This window comes from Grammomys surdaster, unplaced genomic scaffold, assembly GCF_004785775.1.
Source record: "Grammomys surdaster isolate TR1022 unplaced genomic scaffold, NIH_TR_1.0 129, whole genome shotgun sequence".
Classification (NCBI taxonomy): domain Eukaryota; kingdom Metazoa; phylum Chordata; class Mammalia; order Rodentia; family Muridae; genus Grammomys; species Grammomys surdaster.
Window position 1 is genome coordinate 13,037,748 of NW_021604587.1, and position 20,560 is coordinate 13,058,307.

The 20,560-nt window shown below is 41.5% G+C and overlaps 1 protein-coding gene across 1 annotated transcript in view; it reads right to left on the bottom strand.

Moving 5' to 3' along the window:
- Plcb1 (phospholipase C beta 1) overlaps window positions 1-20,560 on the bottom strand; it is a 248,669-nt gene that overhangs the window by 147,479 nt on the left and 80,630 nt on the right. Inside the window, exons 9-11 of the mRNA XM_028755344.1 lie at window positions 14,282-14,439; window positions 6,150-6,232; window positions 1,150-1,234 (exon numbers count right to left, since the gene is read on the bottom strand). Coding sequence (XP_028611177.1) covers window positions 1,150-1,234; window positions 6,150-6,232; window positions 14,282-14,439 — 326 coding nt within the window. The remainder of the gene's footprint in view (window positions 1-1,149; window positions 1,235-6,149; window positions 6,233-14,281; window positions 14,440-20,560) is intronic.

The window sequence follows — 20,560 nt, forward strand, 5'->3', positions numbered from 1 at the left end:
CCCTCAAGGCCAGCATATAATGTTCAGGGCTGTCAGGCTGCCATAAGCTGTCCAGCTGGCTGCTAACGAGGTGCTGCTTGGGCTACAATCCTCTGTTCAAGCATCCAGACACCCAGGAAGGGGCTAACCACTGTCCATTAGGGAATCAGATTTACTCAGCTCCCCAATATCTTGTTTAAAGGAAAAATGAGCAATATGAGAGAGGTTTAAATAGTATTTAACAACCATCTACTCTTAGATGAATACCCATGGGGAGGGTTGGGGCATTTTATCCATTCATGGGTACAATGAAAGCTTGAGTATTGTCTCAGAGGTAAATGAAGTGATGGGCAGCAGGTGGTGGACAGCAGGTGGTAGACAGCAGGTGGCTGAAACAGGCTCAGGAACCAGCACTGCCAGATTTTGCATTTACTTCAAAAGGGTGTGAAAAAGATCTTTTGGGGGGGTGGGGTTTACAGAGTGCTACCCTCTTGGACTAGCTCTAGGAGCTGACTCTCATTGCTGAGGACTTTGTAATCTTGACTGATTCCTGACAGCTGAAATATTCTCTTCTAGAGAGAAGAGAGAGGCTGATGAGTTTCAGGAAGTTAACAAATCTCACACACTCAGGAAGTTCCTGAAACCTACAATGTTCTCCAGGTACCTTTCCATGATTATATCAGCAGTATGGACTGCCCAGGGTTGGGTGTGGGAATGTGGGGACTGCTCAACATGTCTAGCTGCCTGCATGTCGGACAGGCAGCACCAGGGATGTTGCATTCATGAGTTGATGCACATGCTGGAATGGGCTTTTGGATTATACAGTTGACTTTGAGTTATCCACACTACCGTCAATAGCCCTTCATCTATATTCCCATAAGTAAACCCATGGCACCAAACTAGACTTTGGTGGAATTACTACTTTAGCTTGTCCTCAGTAACTTATTTGGGGGAAATAGACATTTGTTCACAAAAACTAATGGTGTCACTTTAAGCAGAGGAGGGATAAAGCTAGAAAACGAAAAGAAGCAGACACATGTCTTCTGACCTCAGTTGAGCTCATATCCCACTGATCAAATTACACCAATCATACATCTACACAGATGATCTATCTCCCTAGCTGTAACTAATACGTGTTCTCCTTTAAGGAAGCATATCACAGCTACTTACTGGGTATTTTTCCAGTGGCTCCATAAGGAGGGCATCACCAAAGATTAATCGGCAATACTCGGCCATCTTGGCTTGTTGCTTCGGGCTAACAGCAAGAAAAAAGGAATTATGAAGTTTATTCAGAGAAGTTTCTTTGCATTATTAGCACAGAAAGAAGTCAGTCAGAATCAGTTTCCATTGTTATGAAACCCTATCCTAAATATCACAAGTTCACATGAATTCACACATTACACACTGGCAGCATGCAGGGTGGCTGTGTGGGGCTATATTTTAAGTTCATCATATACAACCCAGACAAAGACATAACACATAATTTCCCTGTCTCCAGATTCATGAGCTTCCTAGAGCTAGAAACTTGGTTCCTTCTGTTGGATTCCCTGGTTGTATGTCAACTACAAGGCACCTGGGATTGGAATACTTTCCTGGTTCCATGTGAATTCTTGGATAAAATGTATCAGAGCAACAAAAAGCAGAAAAGAATTATTGATAAGGAGTCAAGAAGGGAAAGAAGAATGAAGAAAAGAGGAGACTACATTGGAAAGGAGAGAAAGAGAAAGAGCTTCATTTGCAGAAGGAAACTAGGCAGAAGTGAGTGTGTGTGTGTGTGTGCACGTGTGTGTGTGTGTGTCTGTGTGTGTGTGCATGTGTGCAGGCGCATGTGCACATAGGGGATGCTGGAGGAAGGATAAAGCAGCATTGACAAAGGCTGTCTCCAACTCTTTTCTTCCCTATTTTTGGAGACATGGTCTCACTGTGCAGTCTAGGCTGGCCTGATAGTTTGAGAACCTCCTGCCTCAATACCCTGGGTGTCAGGATGACAAACATACATACACCTCTATGGTGAGATTTGCATGTCAGCAACTTTTCTGTGCAGAAAGAGTGGAGCAAAGGAGGTAGTAACCCAGCTGGTTGCCAGGAGGAAGAAGAGCTAGAGTTCAGGGTTTGCTGAGTTGAGCTCTTGGCTCTGAACTACTCTAAATCTGTACAAGGAGAAGGATTTTAACTGCTCTTGGAACCAGACAAAGGATGTTGAGAGGATGTAACAGAGTAATGGTTGCAGACACCTTTAAAGAACTACACAAGCAAGATGCATATAAAGTGATCCCATGGGGAGGAGACGCCCGGACTGTGGCTAGCCCAGACTAACTGTGCCTCCAGCCCTGGGAAAGATGCTGTTAGAGGGACCTTCCGAATGCTTTCAGTACTCCTGTTTCCCTTGACCTTTTCAGATGCAATTAAAAAACAGTTTTCTCATCCTGTGCAATGATACACATCATGACACAGTACCCAATACTGCTGGGTTGGGTTTATGATATACAAGCTGAGGGTCCTAACTTGTCCTGGTTATATTGCAATGACAATCCATTCTAGCAAAAAAAAAAAAAAAAAGTAATAAAGAGAAGACTAGTAACCATGATGCAAATGATGGTGCTCGACCCTAAATCATAAAGATTAGAAGATGTAATTTGTATTTTCACTCCTTTCCTGAACGGTAAGCCTGGAACACACTGTGATTTCTGAGAAGGGGTTAATTAGACTGAAACTCTGTTTCTGTGCAGAAGGAAAGCGCTCATTACAGCTGTCTCTGACAAAAATGAATTGTGTGCTCTATGGTCAGGTGAACTTTTGGGTTCATATGTCAAGTCTCAAAATTATTATCTTCTTGGAACTGTGGGGATGTTAAAGGAAAGATTCCAAGAACTTGCAAAGCCCAATGCACCAATGTTTCTCCTGAGACAAAGTCTTCTTATGTAACTAAAGCTTACTTCAAACTGTGTATCCCAGGCTGGCTTCAAACTTGCAATCCTCCTGCCTCTGCTGGGATCATGTCCATAGCAAAGCTTTACACCTCTACACTGTTCCTGTCTTGCTTGAGCAGGACTTTACTGCATAGTTTACACAGCACCAAGAGAAAAGGATGACTCTCAGAAGTTTGAGAAAGGACCGACCAACCCTTGACTCAATCCTGAATCATACTGGAGGCTGTACTTTAAGGACAATTCATTAGAAGCTATATGGATGGGACCTTTAGGACAGACAGGGAAGTACTTGATCGGGTAGATGATTTCTGCCAGTGGCAACTTACATAGGAAGTCTGCCAAGTCAGCCTGCTCTCTGGCTGTGGCTGAGAACACAGCATCTGTGCTGTGTGCTGTTCTAAGCTGCACTAAAGAACATGGGAACAACACAGAGAACCTGTATTTTGAGGAAGGCTGTGGTATAATCCTGATATGATCAGCTCAAGGGCCACACATGTCATTTAGATCACCTGGTATGTAAGTAAACTGCACATTAGCATTTACAATGTATAGGGCAAACATGCAGCTATTTCTAAGTTCTCCAAGAACATATGCTGTTGGTCTGAGGCCTGCTCTGTGAAGGAAGTTTGTGTGAATATAAGGAGAGGAAGATGTAGGTACCCAAGGAAAAAAAAGTGAAATGTGATATTCAGTAACCAGGTCATTTATGTTCTCAATAAACACAAGTGTTCTTTTAATAGAACAGAGAACAAAGTGAACACACACATGCACACACACACCCCCAACACACACAAGACGTTATTTTCTTGGTTTTGTTTGTTTATTCTTTGTTTTGTTTTATCATCATGTGTGAATTTTGAATAAAGTCGTGACAGCTACATTTAATTACCAAGAAAATGCAGCATTCTGGTGCTGTAGCCTCTTGGCTTTCGTGCAGTGTGGGAATTAAGTTTTGTGTCCAGTTTGGGATCTCTGTTTAATTAGAGTGGAAGACTGCAAAGCACACCCTGTGTGCCCGGGAATCCCGGGTACATGTGGGTGAACATTGGCTGACAGTAGATCTCAGGTTGTCACTGGCCTTGTAGATCTCATGTTGTCTTGATTCCATGTCTTGGAAGTTTCTGATATTTCCCTGTAGGGGTATGTGTGTGTGTGTGTGTGTGTGTGTGTTAATTCATATTCTGTATTCTAAGGCTAGGCTAGCTTGATGTGAATCTCACTTCAGCTGCATAGCCTCAGGCAAGCTAAATGCTCACTTGGGATTCAGTTTCTGTACCTGAAAGATGAGGATAATCCTGCTCCTTTGATGAACAACAGGGTTTATAGCAAGGGCTGCACGAAAACATAAAGCATAGGGAAAAGTGTTTCGTGCAAAATACATGTTCACTAAATGTAAGCTTTTATATGTCATGGTGATTATGGGTGTGCCCTCTCTGTCTACTTCAAGGAAGAGTTTACTTTGTAGCCAGTGAGACAATGCAAAATGGAACAGCATTGCTTGATTTTTGTCTGCTTTTAGAAACATACTCCTTTAAGAAAATAACACTGCCAGATGCCTGTTATTAAAGAAAACATAAACAAGGCACTGTCCATAAATGTGAAAACCACCCCACCTGAACGAGGTGGAGAGGGGTTGCTGGAGCCAAGGAAAGCTATGAGACAGACAGGAAGAGAAAGCCTCCCACAGAGCCACTTGCAAATCTGAGCCCTTGCAGCAAACCTGGTGTGCAATGAAGTCACTGCAGGTGTGTGGAGACAGCAAGGAATGGGGCTAGGTTCTGGTCTCTTCCATGCCTCTCAGGGGTGTTAGGAAACCCATGTATAGAGATTTCATCATTCATAGGATGAAATGATTACAGTGACACAGAATGCAGAGTGGTAAATGCTGTGCTTGTCCTGAGAACAAACTAGAAATATACTTACAAAGTTGGTTATTTCAAAATAAGTTTCTTTCTACTCATGTATTAACAGAATACTGTATTTAACTACTCGAAAATTTGGTTCTGCTCAAACTGCTTCTTGAAGGGCTAGAAAATCAGGCACTAAAGCATGTGTGGCAAATTAGGAAACTGACAGGGACTCTCAGAAGGAAGGAGAGACAAGAGAATGTATGAACCCTTTTATCATAAATGTCACCTGCTTTATAAGAACAAAAAAATAACCAAAAACCAAAACAACCCAAACAACAACAACAACAAACCTGCCAGGGGTCCTTGTGAGGCACAGAAAACTTCACAAACACTCTATAAGTAATCATGACCCTACCACATGTTCTTCAAGCACTACATCCACACACTAAAGTTGTCGTTTTAACAGACTTTGTCTCAACAGAAATAATAATCTTTTTCTATGAGCTCGTGAGAGCAAGCAACTGTGTGATACTATGATGTATATACTAATATCCAGATCATAGTTATAATTACCTCACCTTGATTCCTTGCAATAAAATGAATAGCTGCTAGATGTGGTAGTACACCCTTGTAATCTGGCACTTTTCAGGCTGAGGTAGGAGAATTAAGAGTTTAAAGCAATCTTGGTTACCAGCAATACCATGTCTCAAAAATGAGGGGTGGGTATTGCTGCTCAGTTGAAGAACACATGTCTAATAAACACAAGGCTCCATAGTCCATCCCAAGCATAGCAAATAGTCGAGTAAATAAAATAGTTATGCCAGAGTTATCTTTTCCTTATTATAGCTCAGCAGTAGGCACAGGCTACTTTGAAACAGACAGATTTTTGTAATACGAATAAGCAGTGAAAAGCAGCAGGAAAGGAGGGATGTGGCCAACAGACATGGGCATGAGAAGAGAGTTTATAGGCGTTCCATCCGCAGTCATAGCAGAGGGACCTGGCCTTTTAAGACAACAAAATGGACTATAAACGCATAGCCATGGGAGTTTCTGAAAGAGGGTTTTAAGAGTGGCCCACTGCATTTCAAGTCATTAAAAGAATGACTTATTGTAAAGACAATGCACTCTACCATATTGCAAAGGGAAGTCCTTAGTTTAGAATCTTGCAGTAGCATGAAGATAGACTGACCCCACAAGCCCATGGAGTATTTTAATGCTCATAAGATTTAAATGAATGATTCATCCTTTGCAGATGAAAGCATGCCACATACTGTACAACATGATTGAAAGACACCAAAGCTAATATCAATCCATCTGAAACTGGGTGGAAAATTGCTAAAGAGGCCTCATTAGGGAGAAAGACTCCTCACCGCATGTTCCAAATACTTACGAATCCACGTGGTTCTCAAAGGAAAGGAGGATGGGAAAAGGAGAAGTCTTGAACGCACACTCTGCGATGGCTTCTATGACTTCCTAAAACAAGAACACATACATATTCAACACTGCTCAGCTCTTCTTGTGCATTATCTTTTCTTGGAGTTAAATACATTACTATGGAGGGGTTATTGTTCATTTCTTTTGATCTTTGTATATATCAGGTTTGTAGTCACTGCTATTTGTTTATAGCAGTTCTGGGCTTAAAACTGAGGCCTCATGCTGGCTGGGCAAGTTAATCTACTACTGACGAGGTGCCCAGCTCATAGAGCTGTCTTTGGACAATCAGTAAGGCAAATTTTCTACCCATAAATTTATTTTCTGAGCCAAACTGCTATTAGCATCTGGTCATATTTATTTCTGGTCTGTTGTTTTGTGTGTGTATGTGTATGTTTGTGTGTATGTGTGTGATTTTGTTTTAATAATTGTTACATGTATTTTCCATAAATATTATTGTTAAGAGATAAACAAAAGGGGTTGGAGTGTAGACTGGTAGCAGGGTACCTTCCTAGAGTCGGCAAGGTCCTGGGTTTGATTGCCAGCACCAAAACCAACCAAACGACAGCAAACAAAGTGAAGACAAACCTTAGGTTCAAGAAAAAAGTGCTTAAGATAGAGTTGCACAGCCAACATCCCAAACTACAGCCCTGTCAGCAGTTGGTCACTCTCCCCAACCCCCACCTCACACACACTCTCAGGAACACACCCAACAACCTAAATCTTTATGTTTCTGTATACCTGTTTGTTCCAAACACTTCATATATAAGGAATCGTGGAGTATATGGTTGGGCACTCTTCAGGTAATGTGTTTCCAAAGCCTGTGTTCTAATGTGTATCAGTGATTCAGTTTCCTTCTTATACTTGTTTTAAATATTTATGTCAGGGTAGAAGCTATAGCCCAGTATTAGGCTACTGAACAGCCTAGGTGCTTCATGCAGTAATGAAAACACATTATATGTCATAAGCTCCAATAACTCTACAAAATTCTAGAAAGATAGAAATACCACGATTGAGTAAGCTAGTCATCAACTGTTAGATGGGTACATATGTCTTCTTCAAGAAGAAGAAATACAGGTTGAAATAACATGAACTCATTCATAGTGTTTTACATGTTTCCAAATTATTTTTTATTGAAAACTGTTTACAACAATGCACAAAAGATCATATTGCAAAGCATATTCACTACTAGGCTTCTGAGCATTCTTTTTCCAAAGTGTTTTTCTTATTTAAATCATGTTGAAATGCAATCTTTTTATGTTTATTTATTTATTCATAAATTTATTTACTTACTTTTAAGGTGTATTGGTTTTTTGTTTTGTGTGTGTGTTGTCTACATGTATACCTGTATACCACGTACATGCAGTGTCCACAGAGTCCAGAAGAGGGCATAGAATTCCGTGGAACTGGAGTTACAGATCTGTCCTGTGGGTTCTGTGAGTTAAACCGCAGTCCTCTAGAAGATGTGAGCCATCTCCTCAGCACTTCATTTTTTGTCTAAGTGTTTCACCACTTATATTATTTAAACTTCACATTACCATACACTGCTTTTATTTACATTTATTCTTTGCAGTTGTGACTTCTGTTCTCATTCTTCATGCTGAAACCCTTCCCACAGACTCCTCTCCCTTTCCTGTGCAGTGCACAGTGTTCTTTATAGCAATGTCATTAAGCTATTTCCCTTGCCTGGGAGTAGAAATGAGGCTTTCTAATTCTGTGTTGCATTTGCATATATCTTCTAAGAATGATGCTCTTGCACAGAGGGAGAACCACTCTCACTCTTTCTTAGAAGTGAATTCACAGATTGCTTTTCATACATAATCAATTTAACTTTTATCACTGCTGAGTCTATCAAAATAAGAGCACTATAAAAGGCAAGTGATGTCAGGATGCAACATTTCTTTTATTTTGTACATTTGCACAGACGGTGGATGCAAATGGGCTTGTGTTGAGAACTGTGTCTTGGACTTGCAAGAAGTATGATGTTGGGAGAATGACCTAGTGCTTCTGAGCTCTGGCTCACAGGGTCATAAAGTAGATATGCCCAGTTCCACAGGTCTGTTACGAAGGTGCAGTGAGAGAAAGAAAAATGCTAACTCACTCTGAGCTGGTATTAAGTCATTTTAAGGTTCTTATCTTGCTAGTGATTCCCTCTTTCCTTGCTATAACCAACACTCTAACAAAAAACCAATACACCTTAAAAGTAAGTAAATAAATTTATGAATAAATAAATAAACATAAAAAGATTGCATTTCAACACGATTTAAATAAGAAAAACACTTTGGAAAAAGAATGCTCAGAAGCCTAGTAGTGAATATGCTTTGCAATATGATCTTTTGTGCATTTGTACCATGCTATTCACATCCCATAAGGAGAATACTTATCTTCCTTTATACAGGTTATGAAGTAGAAGTTCTGAGTATTAACTGACCTAAGAATTCAAGCTCATCTTTCACATGCTTCTCAGCTCTCCACTTAGGGGCCTAACCAAGTCTGGCTTGTGTTGACTATCCTATGGGTAGGGGCTTCTGGCACCTTCCTAGTGCACATGGGCCAAGCAGACAGGACACTGAAACTTCCCTCACCAGTTTTCCAGAGGACTTAACTTGACTCTCAGCCCTCAGTCTGGTTGAATAAGAATTCCTTACCTATGTAACACTACATAGCCTTTATCTTTTCAGGAGGAAAACTGAAGTTTGGCTTTACAGTCAAACACAATGTTACAATGTCTGGGGCTTACACCTGCAGGGGTCTCACAGCAGGCCTGGCAGGTTTCTGAACTGCATTTCTATTTACAATGAGCCTAGGAGGGGTGCAAGGTTACGGGAACAAGGTTCAGCTGATAGGAAGCTTTTCCAAGGCCTTGCAGCCAGCCCCTGGAGACCTATAGTTGACCCATCAGTCAGCTGGAGAGCAGCACTCTAACCTCTGTCTTCTCTTTCTCTCTTTCCCACCTCTCTTCCTCCATCTCTACAATACTTTTAGCTACAGGTTAAAAAGCTTTGCCAAATTTTCACATCAAATAAGACTTTACTGAATTATAAGTTGGCAACCAGTGAAAAATCTACAAGCACTCCTAGGTGACTTTTGTTCTCCTTAATGTTTGAAACATTTTGTAAGGTATGTATGATTGCTCAGGGTCAGAAAGCTAGTGGTGACTCTTAAGCTGCTCTTTCATATGTGCTGCATTAGTGGCAAGGGATTACAATCATTTCCAGTACCATGGTCCTATTACTCCAGAGACTTATGACACTGCTTTCAGTAACCTGCTGACCACACAGGTCAGTGAATAACTGCAGTGGGAAAACTGTCCTTGAACACTTTTGCCTGTAGAACGGTGGTCCTGCATGCTTTTAATCCCATTACTCAGAGTGCAGAGGTAGGTGAATCTGTGTGAGTTCAAGGCCATCCTAGTCTACAGAGCAAGTGCTGGGGACAGCCAAAGCTATACAACAAAACCCTGTCTCAACACCTCAACACACACACACACACACACACACACACACACACACACACTCACACACAAGAGAGACAGAGAGAGAGAGAGAGAGAGAGAGAGAGAGAGAGAGAGAGAGAGAGAGAGAGAGAGAGAGAGAGGCTGACTTTGATCTTGACAGAAGAACAGGAAGAGTTTATATAGGGTTAATATAGGTAGATATTTATGGAGCAATATAAAATTGTTCCCCAAATTATTATTTCTTACAGAAAACAAAACGTTATTTTCAGAAATGTTTGATTTGACTGATTCATCTATTTTCATTATGTGTCTTTTTCCAATCTATTCTATACAATTGCTGGTTAAAGTTAGCCGCCTGAGGGAAGGCAAATCCTGGGATGGAGTAGGAAGTGTGGTGTCTGTCCTGTATAGAGAAGAGAGACTGAATGTGAATGGAGAGAGTGCCATCAGAAGGTGTATTTCAAGGACAGCCATCAGAAAGACCAAGACAGATGGTATGAAAACTGGAGCAATGGCCGAACCGAGAAGTGAAGCCAGCCACAACTCCATGCTGGCATACAGAGGCTCACAGCATCCCCTTCCCCTTGGAGAACACCACGTTACTTTTGTCCATACAATAAGCAGGCATTATATGTAAACAGGAATCCTTGCTTTGTGAGGTGCATCACATGGCAGTGTTCTGAAACATACAAACTGATGGCAGACAAACCGTGTGACAGAAAAACAACAAACTCTATACTCTGCTTATTTTGTTGCTGCAGTAGGTACTGGACAGTCAAATACAATCTAGTCACACTGCAAAGCCAGTTCCAAATGCCCAGGAGATAGAGTAAGCAACATGTCACTGCCCACCAACATGTTATAAAAAGAATTTCACACACTTCAACAGAGAAGCAGATCTCCCTTCCAGAATGGCCAGAGGAAAGGCAGACCGACATGAAAGTGAGGCTACACTTTGATCGCTCTGGGATGGCAAAACTCCAAATCTTTATTGATCACCTCTTCTCTGTCAGGTTCAATTCAATGTGATGTGGGGGAATGGGGTCATAGAATGAAGGTCTCATCTTTGTGGGATGACATGATAGTAGGAAACCCAGCAAGCAAAGGACACAGTAGCTGGGTTGAGCAGCATGTAATAAGGTGACTGGGTACCATGTGGAAATTTAAAAACTCAGAGTGAGGCGGTGAAAAATTTTCTATCTGCGAGGGTGTGGCGTCACCACTAGCAGGAGCATGAAACAAAAAAGTTCTAGTAGTTCTTACTGGGATGAAATTTGAGACACTTCAAAGAAGTAAAAGGAGAACTTCATTTCAACCTGGGCAGAAGTATGGTGGCCTGAAAGGGTCAGGGAATCTCAAGGTGGCTCATGCAGTACCTGATACACAGTGGGTTGAGGGAATGACACAGTAAGAATTGGGACAATTTACTGATTAAACAATAGAGAGCAGAAGAGGTCCAATCCCTTGTTCCTAATCTCACCCTTCCAAAGTCCCTCCATGCACCAGGCTCTGGGAAAACAGGCTACGATGACTCTGAAGAGCAGGGGCTGGATTTGTGTGAGGGAAGGAGGAGCTCTAAGTACCAGATTTAAGTCTTTCACATAGATTCTACACTGCACTTACAGGACTCTGAGTGAGGCATGTGTATCTAGCTTGGCTCTTTCCTAACTTGGCTTCTGGAGTTAAAAACTAAAAATCTTGTTGCTAAATTTATCTATAGCTTAGGCTAGCATTTCCACTACTACTTCCCCACCTCCATGTCTCTCCAAATCTCATGAGCAGAGGCATAGGGGTAGGGGTCAGGAGAGTATAGCTGCACCACCCTGCTCACCCTACCCACCAGCAGGCAGAAGGATGCAGTCCTCTACCCTTAAACCTTTAAAGCTGCCAGGGTTTGGATGTGGTAGGGGAGCTGGCTGCATGAGTTCAGGCAAGGACATTTATTGAGCAGAGGGCAGGAGCTCACAAATGTGACTGAAGGACCACTTGTAGGTCAAGTGCACAGAAGAGTCACTCCAAGTGAACCAGGTGGCTAAGGCTGAGAAGCCAATGCTCCATACAAAAGAAATGTTCCTGAGAACGTGCTAGTTGTTTATTCTGATTTCAGGATCTCAGAGAATTTTGATTAAGCTTGAAGAGAACAGAATTGGTACTCACAGGGATTCTAACAGGTTGAAGTGGGGCATAGGCAGGGTGGTAGGTGAGTGTGCCAGCAGCCCAAGTGTACTTCCAGGTTGTCTCCCTCTCCTACCATGGTCAGAACTCTCTGCACCATTGCCAACTGGAGATATCCCTGACCAGTGGGCTATTCCCAGCCTCTGTTCTGTGGCCCCTGACCACACTCGTTCTTACAGAGCCTAATTTGAACCAGGACTGAGCAGGGGCTAAAAGGAAGAAAGGAAGTGGTGTACGGAAATAAAACCATAAAAATCATCTTTTTTTCTCAATTAAGATTATTAAACAATTGCAGAGTGATTGGATTCAGGATCTAGCACGACTTTTAAAGATCTCGGTCAGAATTTGAGTCAAACTATATTAAACATGTTGTAAAATTAAGTGAAGATTAAGTGTAACTTTTCTTTATCTACGGCATGGTAATCCAAATCTTGAAAAGCCAAATTATTGGGTGAAGTGGCCCATGCCTGGAATCCTACATTCTAGAAGCTCAGGCAGAGGTGGGAGTTCAAATCCAGATTAGGGTACAGAGATCCTTTAAAACAAAAACAAATTCTACAGAAAGAGCACCTCACACGCATTGCCGATGACATTAATGTTACAGGACACATGGTTGGTGCCTAGCACAGTAGCTTAAACCAGAAAAATACCACCACCAACAACAAAAAACTCGGAAATGAATTTGGCCTAGCCTGAAAACCTTGCTTTTGTTAGCTCTTCCATTACTGACACCTGATTTATTTGGTCATATCTCAAGCGCCTCAAGGTTAAGACTAATTTTCCTAAATTTCATTATTCTTTTAAAAAAAATCACAAAATGGTAAGAAACTCAAGTCAGCTCAGATATCATGACCCCAGAAACATGCACACCTTCATCCAGATTGTTCCCTGGACACAGTACCCCAGATGTTCTCTCTCAATGAACCCATAAAGCCCCTGCAAATGGTTCCTTGCAGGGTATGTAGGCAAAAATCTGATACTCTGGCTCAGATGTCTGTAAACTTGGTGGCAAAGTCCTTTACAGCATAGGATGTGTCCAAGGGTAGAAGAAGAAGGAAGACCAAAACACACCCTAGTCTTGCTTAATAATTATGTCAGATGCTCCTCTGTCACTGATAGGTGTGGCCCTGCCTCATTGGTCTAAGAAAGTCATAATCATTGGATTATTTCTTTTCTTCACAACATCCAATCTAACACAGGGCAACTCTGCTTCCTTTAATTTTCTTCCCAATCATCCAATCTATCAGAACCTACCCTGTCAGCTCTACATGGCAAACATCCACCAGGACTCTACATTCCCCCATGACAGAAACCTTCCCCATTCATGAGCAAGATAAATAAACACACTTACTAGCCATGTGCTGTCAGAGGTTGCTGATGTACAGACACTGGGTTTTAAACCTAGCATCATAGATTTACCTCATTTACAAAATGAGGCTGCTCATTTTGCCTCTAAAACCCTGAAATTGCAAATGTATTAAAGCTTGAAATTTTTATCACAAATAATTGTGTACAAAAAGTTTGGGATTTTGGAACATTTGGGGTTTTGGATTTTTGGCTTATGGGTGTTCAGCCAGTAGAGTCTAAGAAAATCTTCCCCAAACTGATAAACTCTGCAATCTGAAAGATATTTGATGCCAGGCATTTCCTATAAGAGACACTCAAGTGATTTAATAATTAAATGGTAGCAATTAATACCATCTTCAAGATGAATAAAGCAAAGCTAGAAATACACGAAATAAAATTTATGAGTTCATAGAGTGAAAAATCTAAGACAAAACATGTAGACTAGAATATTTAGCAATATAAGTCAATCTCAACTGGCAGAGTCACTGTTTCGGGTTGTACTCAAATGTTGTACTCTAAAATGTACAAAGTAGTGTTCATTGTGATACTCAAGAGAGCTGTCCTCTTAGAACAGAGTAGATCCCCATGAGAATAGCTACAAGGAGTGTGTTTCTGGTGTTCTGTTTCTTGATTTACATGGTAGATACATGGGTACACACAGTGACCATAAGATGCACCAGGTGTCGGTGGCGGCACACACTTTTAATCCCAGCACTCCGAGACAGAGCTCTGAGTTTGAGGCTAGCTTGGAATGCTGACTGAGTTCTAAGGCAGCCAGGGTTACACAGAGAACCCCTGTCTCAAAAAAAAAAAAAAGATATGTACCCGCACTACACATATTCTTAATTTTAAGTATGTTTGACAATAGAAAAATGCAAGAAAGTAATGGGTAGACAAAAACAAACAAACAAAAATCTTTGATCTTTCCCAAGTAAGTTTCCTTAGAAATTGGTTAGTTGGACAGACTGCTGTAGTTTTAGCTTCTGAATTCAAACACAAAGAAGATTCTCAGCCTGTCAACTTCACTGTAATACCCACACATTATGTGAGAAAGCTTTACCCCCATGACACCAGGTCTCCCAGCTGCCTTTTAGCAACCTCCTTCACTCTACCTTGAAGGATATTTCCGTTGTCATGGTGAATCCATGGGTGATGACAGGTTCTTCCTCTGCAGTCCTTCCCTTCCAGCAGTCCAGCTCCACACAGCGACATCCAGACAGAAGCACCTGGCGATACATCTCTACAGACGAGTTCCCAGCCAACTGGCCAGCTGCAAAACAAACCCCAGAATTCCCTGAATCATAGAAAGTATAGACTATGGGCATCATGGAAAGCTCTTTGACTTAGGAAACAGAGCACTTAAGTAGCTCAGGTGGCATCAGAGCTCCCTAGTGGTGAGTTGGGAATTATAGAGAGGAGAGAGGAAGGGTGTTGTAACATAACAAGGACACTCAAACACGAGCCTTTGCAGTCAACAGTTCATCTTGAAAAAATAAACTATCTGGCATAACTATTTTATAGGAAGCAGAATCCATTCCAGATAACGAAAAGGACACAGAACAGCAGAGTCACCCAAATGTCCCAAGGGAAGACGTAGAAAACAGAAAACGCAGGTCTGTTCATGGAAGATCCTTAGTAAGTGAAGACCATAACACTCAAATTGGTGTACAGTTTTAATTCATATTAAATTCAACCTAACCTTTTTATCCTTTTCCCTACAGAAATTTACATTCTGATCCAAAACTTCACATGGGAATATAAGGATGTTAGCAACCAGGCGTTTCGATTACCTGCCTTAAGGACTCATGGACAGCAAGATATGTCATCATCAGCTGCCAAGATGCAATACATTCCCATTGCTACCATGAGTTGTGTTATCTTCCCTGCTCGTGTGCTACATCCTCTTACAAAAAGCCACTCTCTTCTCTTCCCACTCTCTTCTTCCCTACACCCTTGCCCAGAGGCAACCTCTGTTTAGCCCCTCCCCAAAAAACTCCCACTTGAGATTGGCTGCATGGTGTGACTTTATGGCATTCTTTCCCATAGAACATAACAGGGGGAGTGGCACTTAATTAGCCAAAGTAATCCTGAAAAAAAATATAAACAAAGTTGGAAAAATCACATTTTCCAATTTTAGGATATACTACCAAGTTATGGCAATCAAGACAGTATGGTGCTACCATAGGAAGAAACACACAGGTAAATGCAGTGGAAATGAAGGTTTAGAAATACACCTTTGGTTTACAGTCAACTGACTTCCAACAGGGTTACCAATACAACTTAGTACAGAAAAAGTAGTATTTTTAATGAATTAGCCTGGGCCAATAGGAGAGCCATATGCATAAATGAATAAATACATAAATAAATAAGCAAATAGCTGGGCCCCTCTTTCACACCACATAGAATACATTAATGTGAAATTGAGCAAGTACCTAAAAGAGCTAAAGGCATTTAAGTTTTAAGAGAAACATAGGAAGGAAGCACCAGTAGTTCTGAGCAGCAGGTACCCAACAGCACAAGCAACAAAAGGAACAACTGTGAGATTCCTTCCTGTGTGAGATTGAAACTTGTGAGCAGAGCTGAAATAACTTATCGAAGCTGCTATGTACCTAGTTAGGACTAAGCAGGCTCCACCCCTGCCAGCAGCTACCGCCCATGTCTTTGTCAAACACAGGGATTTTTGAAGAAGGGGGAAGAATGACAAGTGACTGAGGTACATATTTTACATACCAAAGCAGACCTGGCCTCCAGGCTCTTCCAGCATCCCTCAGTCCCTACCTGGCATACCTTGTCCCCACTCCTGAATTTTCTAGCCCAGGGGCTGGGCTGCTGTTTCCCCAGAGGTTCTTCTTTATATAGTCCAGACATTTTGGTCTCTCTCTGCTTCTTTTCCTCTTCTTTGTCTATGTATCCTTTCTCTCTCCTTCCTTTCCTCCTCCGCCCCCTCCCCATTCCCCCCTTTTTCTCCTTGGTGACATCCCTGGCCTTGGTCCTTGGTGCTGGAACTTGCCCACCTGAGAGCAGCTTCCCAGTAAACTTGCCTTTCATATAATCTAATCTGGCTTAAATTGGCTCATTTCAGGGAAGGCAGAGAAACAGCATATCTGAAAGCCATACAAAGCCTACCTAAAAGGTGGAGATTGGCACATGGTCCTTATGTCTCCAGGCCTCCCGGCTGGAGACTGCTTCCTTCTATCCTTTATTATGTACCTTGTAATAAGTTGCACCCTTCTTATATGTTGTGCTCTGAGTATCTTGTCTGAATTCTTCTGACAAAAGTTACCTGGATTGAAGACCTGAGTGGAGCTGGTGAGATTAGACCTGTGCTCTATGTTAATTCCATACTGTATAAGAGGTTGTCTTGAGGTTGTGTCTTGTCCTGGGAGACTCCATTTTACAGCATTTCCTCCCATTTAAGAGAAGATGGAAAGGCAGGAAGCCTCTGTATCTTGATTAGCATGTGAATACCACCATATGTCCAGCACCACCCATGAAGCAGAGAATGATATACAGCTTATTCTCAATGATAGAAAGGGTGCTGCACTATGAATTTATTAACGTGAATTGGGGCCCTATGAGCACATGAGTATATCAAAATCACATCACTTAAAACAGGCTCTAGAATCTACTGAACACATCAGATTGAGAAAAGAATACAGTAGTTGGGCCTCATTAACACCATGATGACAGTAACTCTGTTGACCTGACTTGATGTGTGCTCCAGGGACAGATTGGCAGAGAACACTCATACTATCTCAGGGGTTTCAGTTTGGCTCAGTCTCCATGCTCAAAGGCAGCGTGTTTGACTTGTCGTCTGCCCATTCATTCACGGGGACCGGGCCTTGTCATTTATCACTGTGGCTTCTATGGCCCTGCCTCTCACCTGGGCAGCTTGACTCTTGTGGACTATCTCTGTGCTCTACTCCACATCAGCCCCTCCAGCATCGTCCCAACAGGATCTGCTTCCCGAGTCCCATAGAAACTCTCTTTACATTTTATTGGGCTTCTTCTGCCTCTTAATACGGTCCCTTGCACTCCTTAAACTCTACTGAGGCCTCTTTACCCACTGCGGCCATTCTGTAGCCTCAATGTATAACTGTACACAGCTACACTTGCTGTGTGATAAGCAGTATGTGATCTGAGAATTAATATCATTAATTAAGACTGCAATAAAAGGAGTGCTGATTGCCAATGTCCAGCCATTGAAGAAAATCAAGACTACTCGCCAAATTGCAGCCAACAAAACTGATGTAGCTTGTGAACTGATTGTGACCCAATAATTCTGGACACTGTGGGGAAAATACAAACACATCTATCTATGTTCCTAGGAAGGGGACTCATAACAAGAATCCAGAGGGATATCTCTTTCACAAGGTTATGAAATTGTGATAATAAAGGCACATGACAAGTCTGAGGGTGGAGGCCATGGCTTAAAATATTTAGGTACTCATTCATTTAATGTGAATGCATGTGCATGAGTGTATGTATGTGTGCCATAAGTAGGGTTAGAAGACGATATTAAATCTCCTGGAACTGGAGTTGAGGTGGCGAATTACGGGCTGCAAAGTATGAACAGGGACATGAACATGGGTCCTCTGCAAGACAAGTAGGTACTCTTAACCATCAAAACAAATCCTAGTGGTCAGTAGTTCTTGATAGAATTGTTTAAAAAGAATTAATAATAAAAACATTTGAAACAAGTCTATTATCAAACATACAAATTGAAGTCTTTGATTTCCATGTCAAAAGTTTCTTCGATCAATACTTCATAAACCTTTATTTATTTATTTATTTATTTATTTATTTATTATTTATTTATGTGTGCTTGCTTATTTATTTATGAATCCTAGTCATAAACTTACTTTGTAGTCTAGGTTACCCTCAAATTAAAACCCCTCCTGCCTCACCCTCTGTAGCATTGGGAGTACAGACTATTTTCTCCCTTCCTGCCCTTGGATCTCTTTTATAGCCAGTTGTAGTATGTTGATAAAAAATTGTCAAAATGACTTTGAAATGGACAGCATCTGCCCTGTGGAGTGACACAGGGGAAAGAAAACGAGATTAGGCCAACTGGCTTAATTTTACTTTTATATGCATGGCACAATACCAGACCATCAACAGAACAACACTCTTCGGTGCTATACAGCTCTAGAAAAGGCACTGTAAGACTGATTAAGTACATTTGCATAATCACTTTTCTTTAGTAGAAAAATAGGGCATTTAAAGACACAAATGTATCTGCAAAGACAAAACTGCTGACAGAATGACCTGGGAGACTCCTGATGCTGGATAATCAATTTGCCATTTATAATTGCCTTAAAGTTTATTGTCATTGTGAAACTGTCCCCCTGTCTGCTGCATAAAGGACAAGGGGGAGGGGCAGTGAAAATTAACATTGTTTTTATTCCTAAACCTCTGAACTATGGGAAGTGATGAATTAAAAGAATCATAAGATTGATTTACCAAAAGGTTTGTTCCTGCATAAAACAGGGCAGGTCTGTATGTGTGCTGTTATTGTGACTTTATAGACTCTAGAATTCCTGTGAGACAGACGTCTGGGCACACATGTGGGGAATTGCATTGATTCTGTTAATTGAGGTGAGAAGGCCCACCTACTGTGCATAGCATTCGTGATGGCTATTCTTGGTTGTCAGCCTGACTACATCTAGAATTAACTAAAACCCAAAAATGGCTGGGCACACCTGTGAGGGACTTATTTATTTTTTGCTTAACTGGATCATTGGACATGGGAAGACCCACGTCTAATGCAGATCTTTGAGGTGAGAAGGCACACCCTTAATGGAGATCTTTTCATGTAGGAAGGCTCAAGTCTAGTCTGAGCCACACCTTCTGCTCGAAGCCTATAAAAGGACATGGAAGAGGGGAGCTAATTTTCTTTGCCTGCTTCCTCTCTCTCTTGTTAGCCAAGACTACTCCTTCACTGGCATTAGAGCCTACTTCTTAGGGACTCTGGTCTGTCTTGAAGATCAGCTGAGACAACCAGCCTGTGGACTGACAACTACTGAATTCATGAGCAGTCACTGTTGAATCAGCTGGACTATAGCCTGTAAGTCATTCTAGTAAATTGTGTGTGTATGTGTGTGTGTAAGTTCTGTTACTCTAGAGTCTAGGGAATCTTGACTAATGACACCCTACACTCATCCTTCTATTCTGATAGTGGTTGGCTTGTGGCCAGCTGCCTCAAGATCCCTACACTCTGACTTCCCCACCATAATTAACCCTGCCTTGATCTGTGACTCAAAATAAGCTCTTGCTCCTTTAAGTTGCTTTTGCCAGAGTATTTTATTACAGCCACAGGAAACGTAGACAGTTATGTGGGGCTTGTGAAAGATGTGTTACTAATGACACTGACGTTATCATGTAGTGTGATTTCTGTTTACATAGTCAATGCTTTGTTAAGCTGCCTACATTTCTGATGTGCAACCCTTTATCTTCTAGTTATCTCAGTTCCCAAAACCTGGACAAGTTCTCTAGGGAACTCCAAGATTTCTCACTCTTCTGTTATAAAAGTTATTCCATTCTACCCTCCACCCCAATATGGTTTCTGACAAATGTATTGTCTTCCTCTTCATCTCCCTTCTTAAGGGCAGCTGATGAGATTTACAGCTTTCTCATCCATACCTGAGTTATTATTGTTTTAAATTCTAATAAATTTGTCCTCAAGCTTTCTTCTGAGTCCATGCTGTTATCAACATGACCAACAAGCCTGAGAAGGGACCTCTAATTTTCCTGGCAACACTTGACACACTAGATGGAGTACTCCCAAATTTCTGGAACCATCAGATACTATAGAGTACTTGGTCTTGGTAGACTATACATGCCATGGTTGTGAATAGATGGATTGTTATAAGGCCAGGGATGTCTTAGTTCCTTTGGTAGCCAAATACTTTTACTTTGTGTATGTGTGTATGTGTGTGTGTGTGTGTGTGTGTGTATACTGGGGCTAGAATCACACTAGCCCTGATTTCAACCTTTCTGCTTCAACTCCTTAGAGTCATAGGCCAGTTAGAGTTAGCTCCTCTTCTCTGACAGATCTCACAAGCTGTGACTAGTTGATACCAATATCTCCAGCCAAACAGTAGGCTTCCAGCCTTCACTACCTCAATGAAAAGCATTCCATGTGATAACATATGAACTCACAGCAGAGATCACTCCCTTATTTCACCCTGCCCCATCAACGTTTTTGTTCTTGGGACATGTGCTGATCAACTTCCTTTTTGTTTGGCGACTACAAAAAGTTTATACAATCTCTTCTATAGTGAACCAATCATTCAGGGTCTCTGTTCCTGGTGCAGGCTTACTCATACCTGGTTCACAACTAACTGTTTTCTTGTCTCCTTCAAAGCAGAGACATTATCTTATGTCAACAG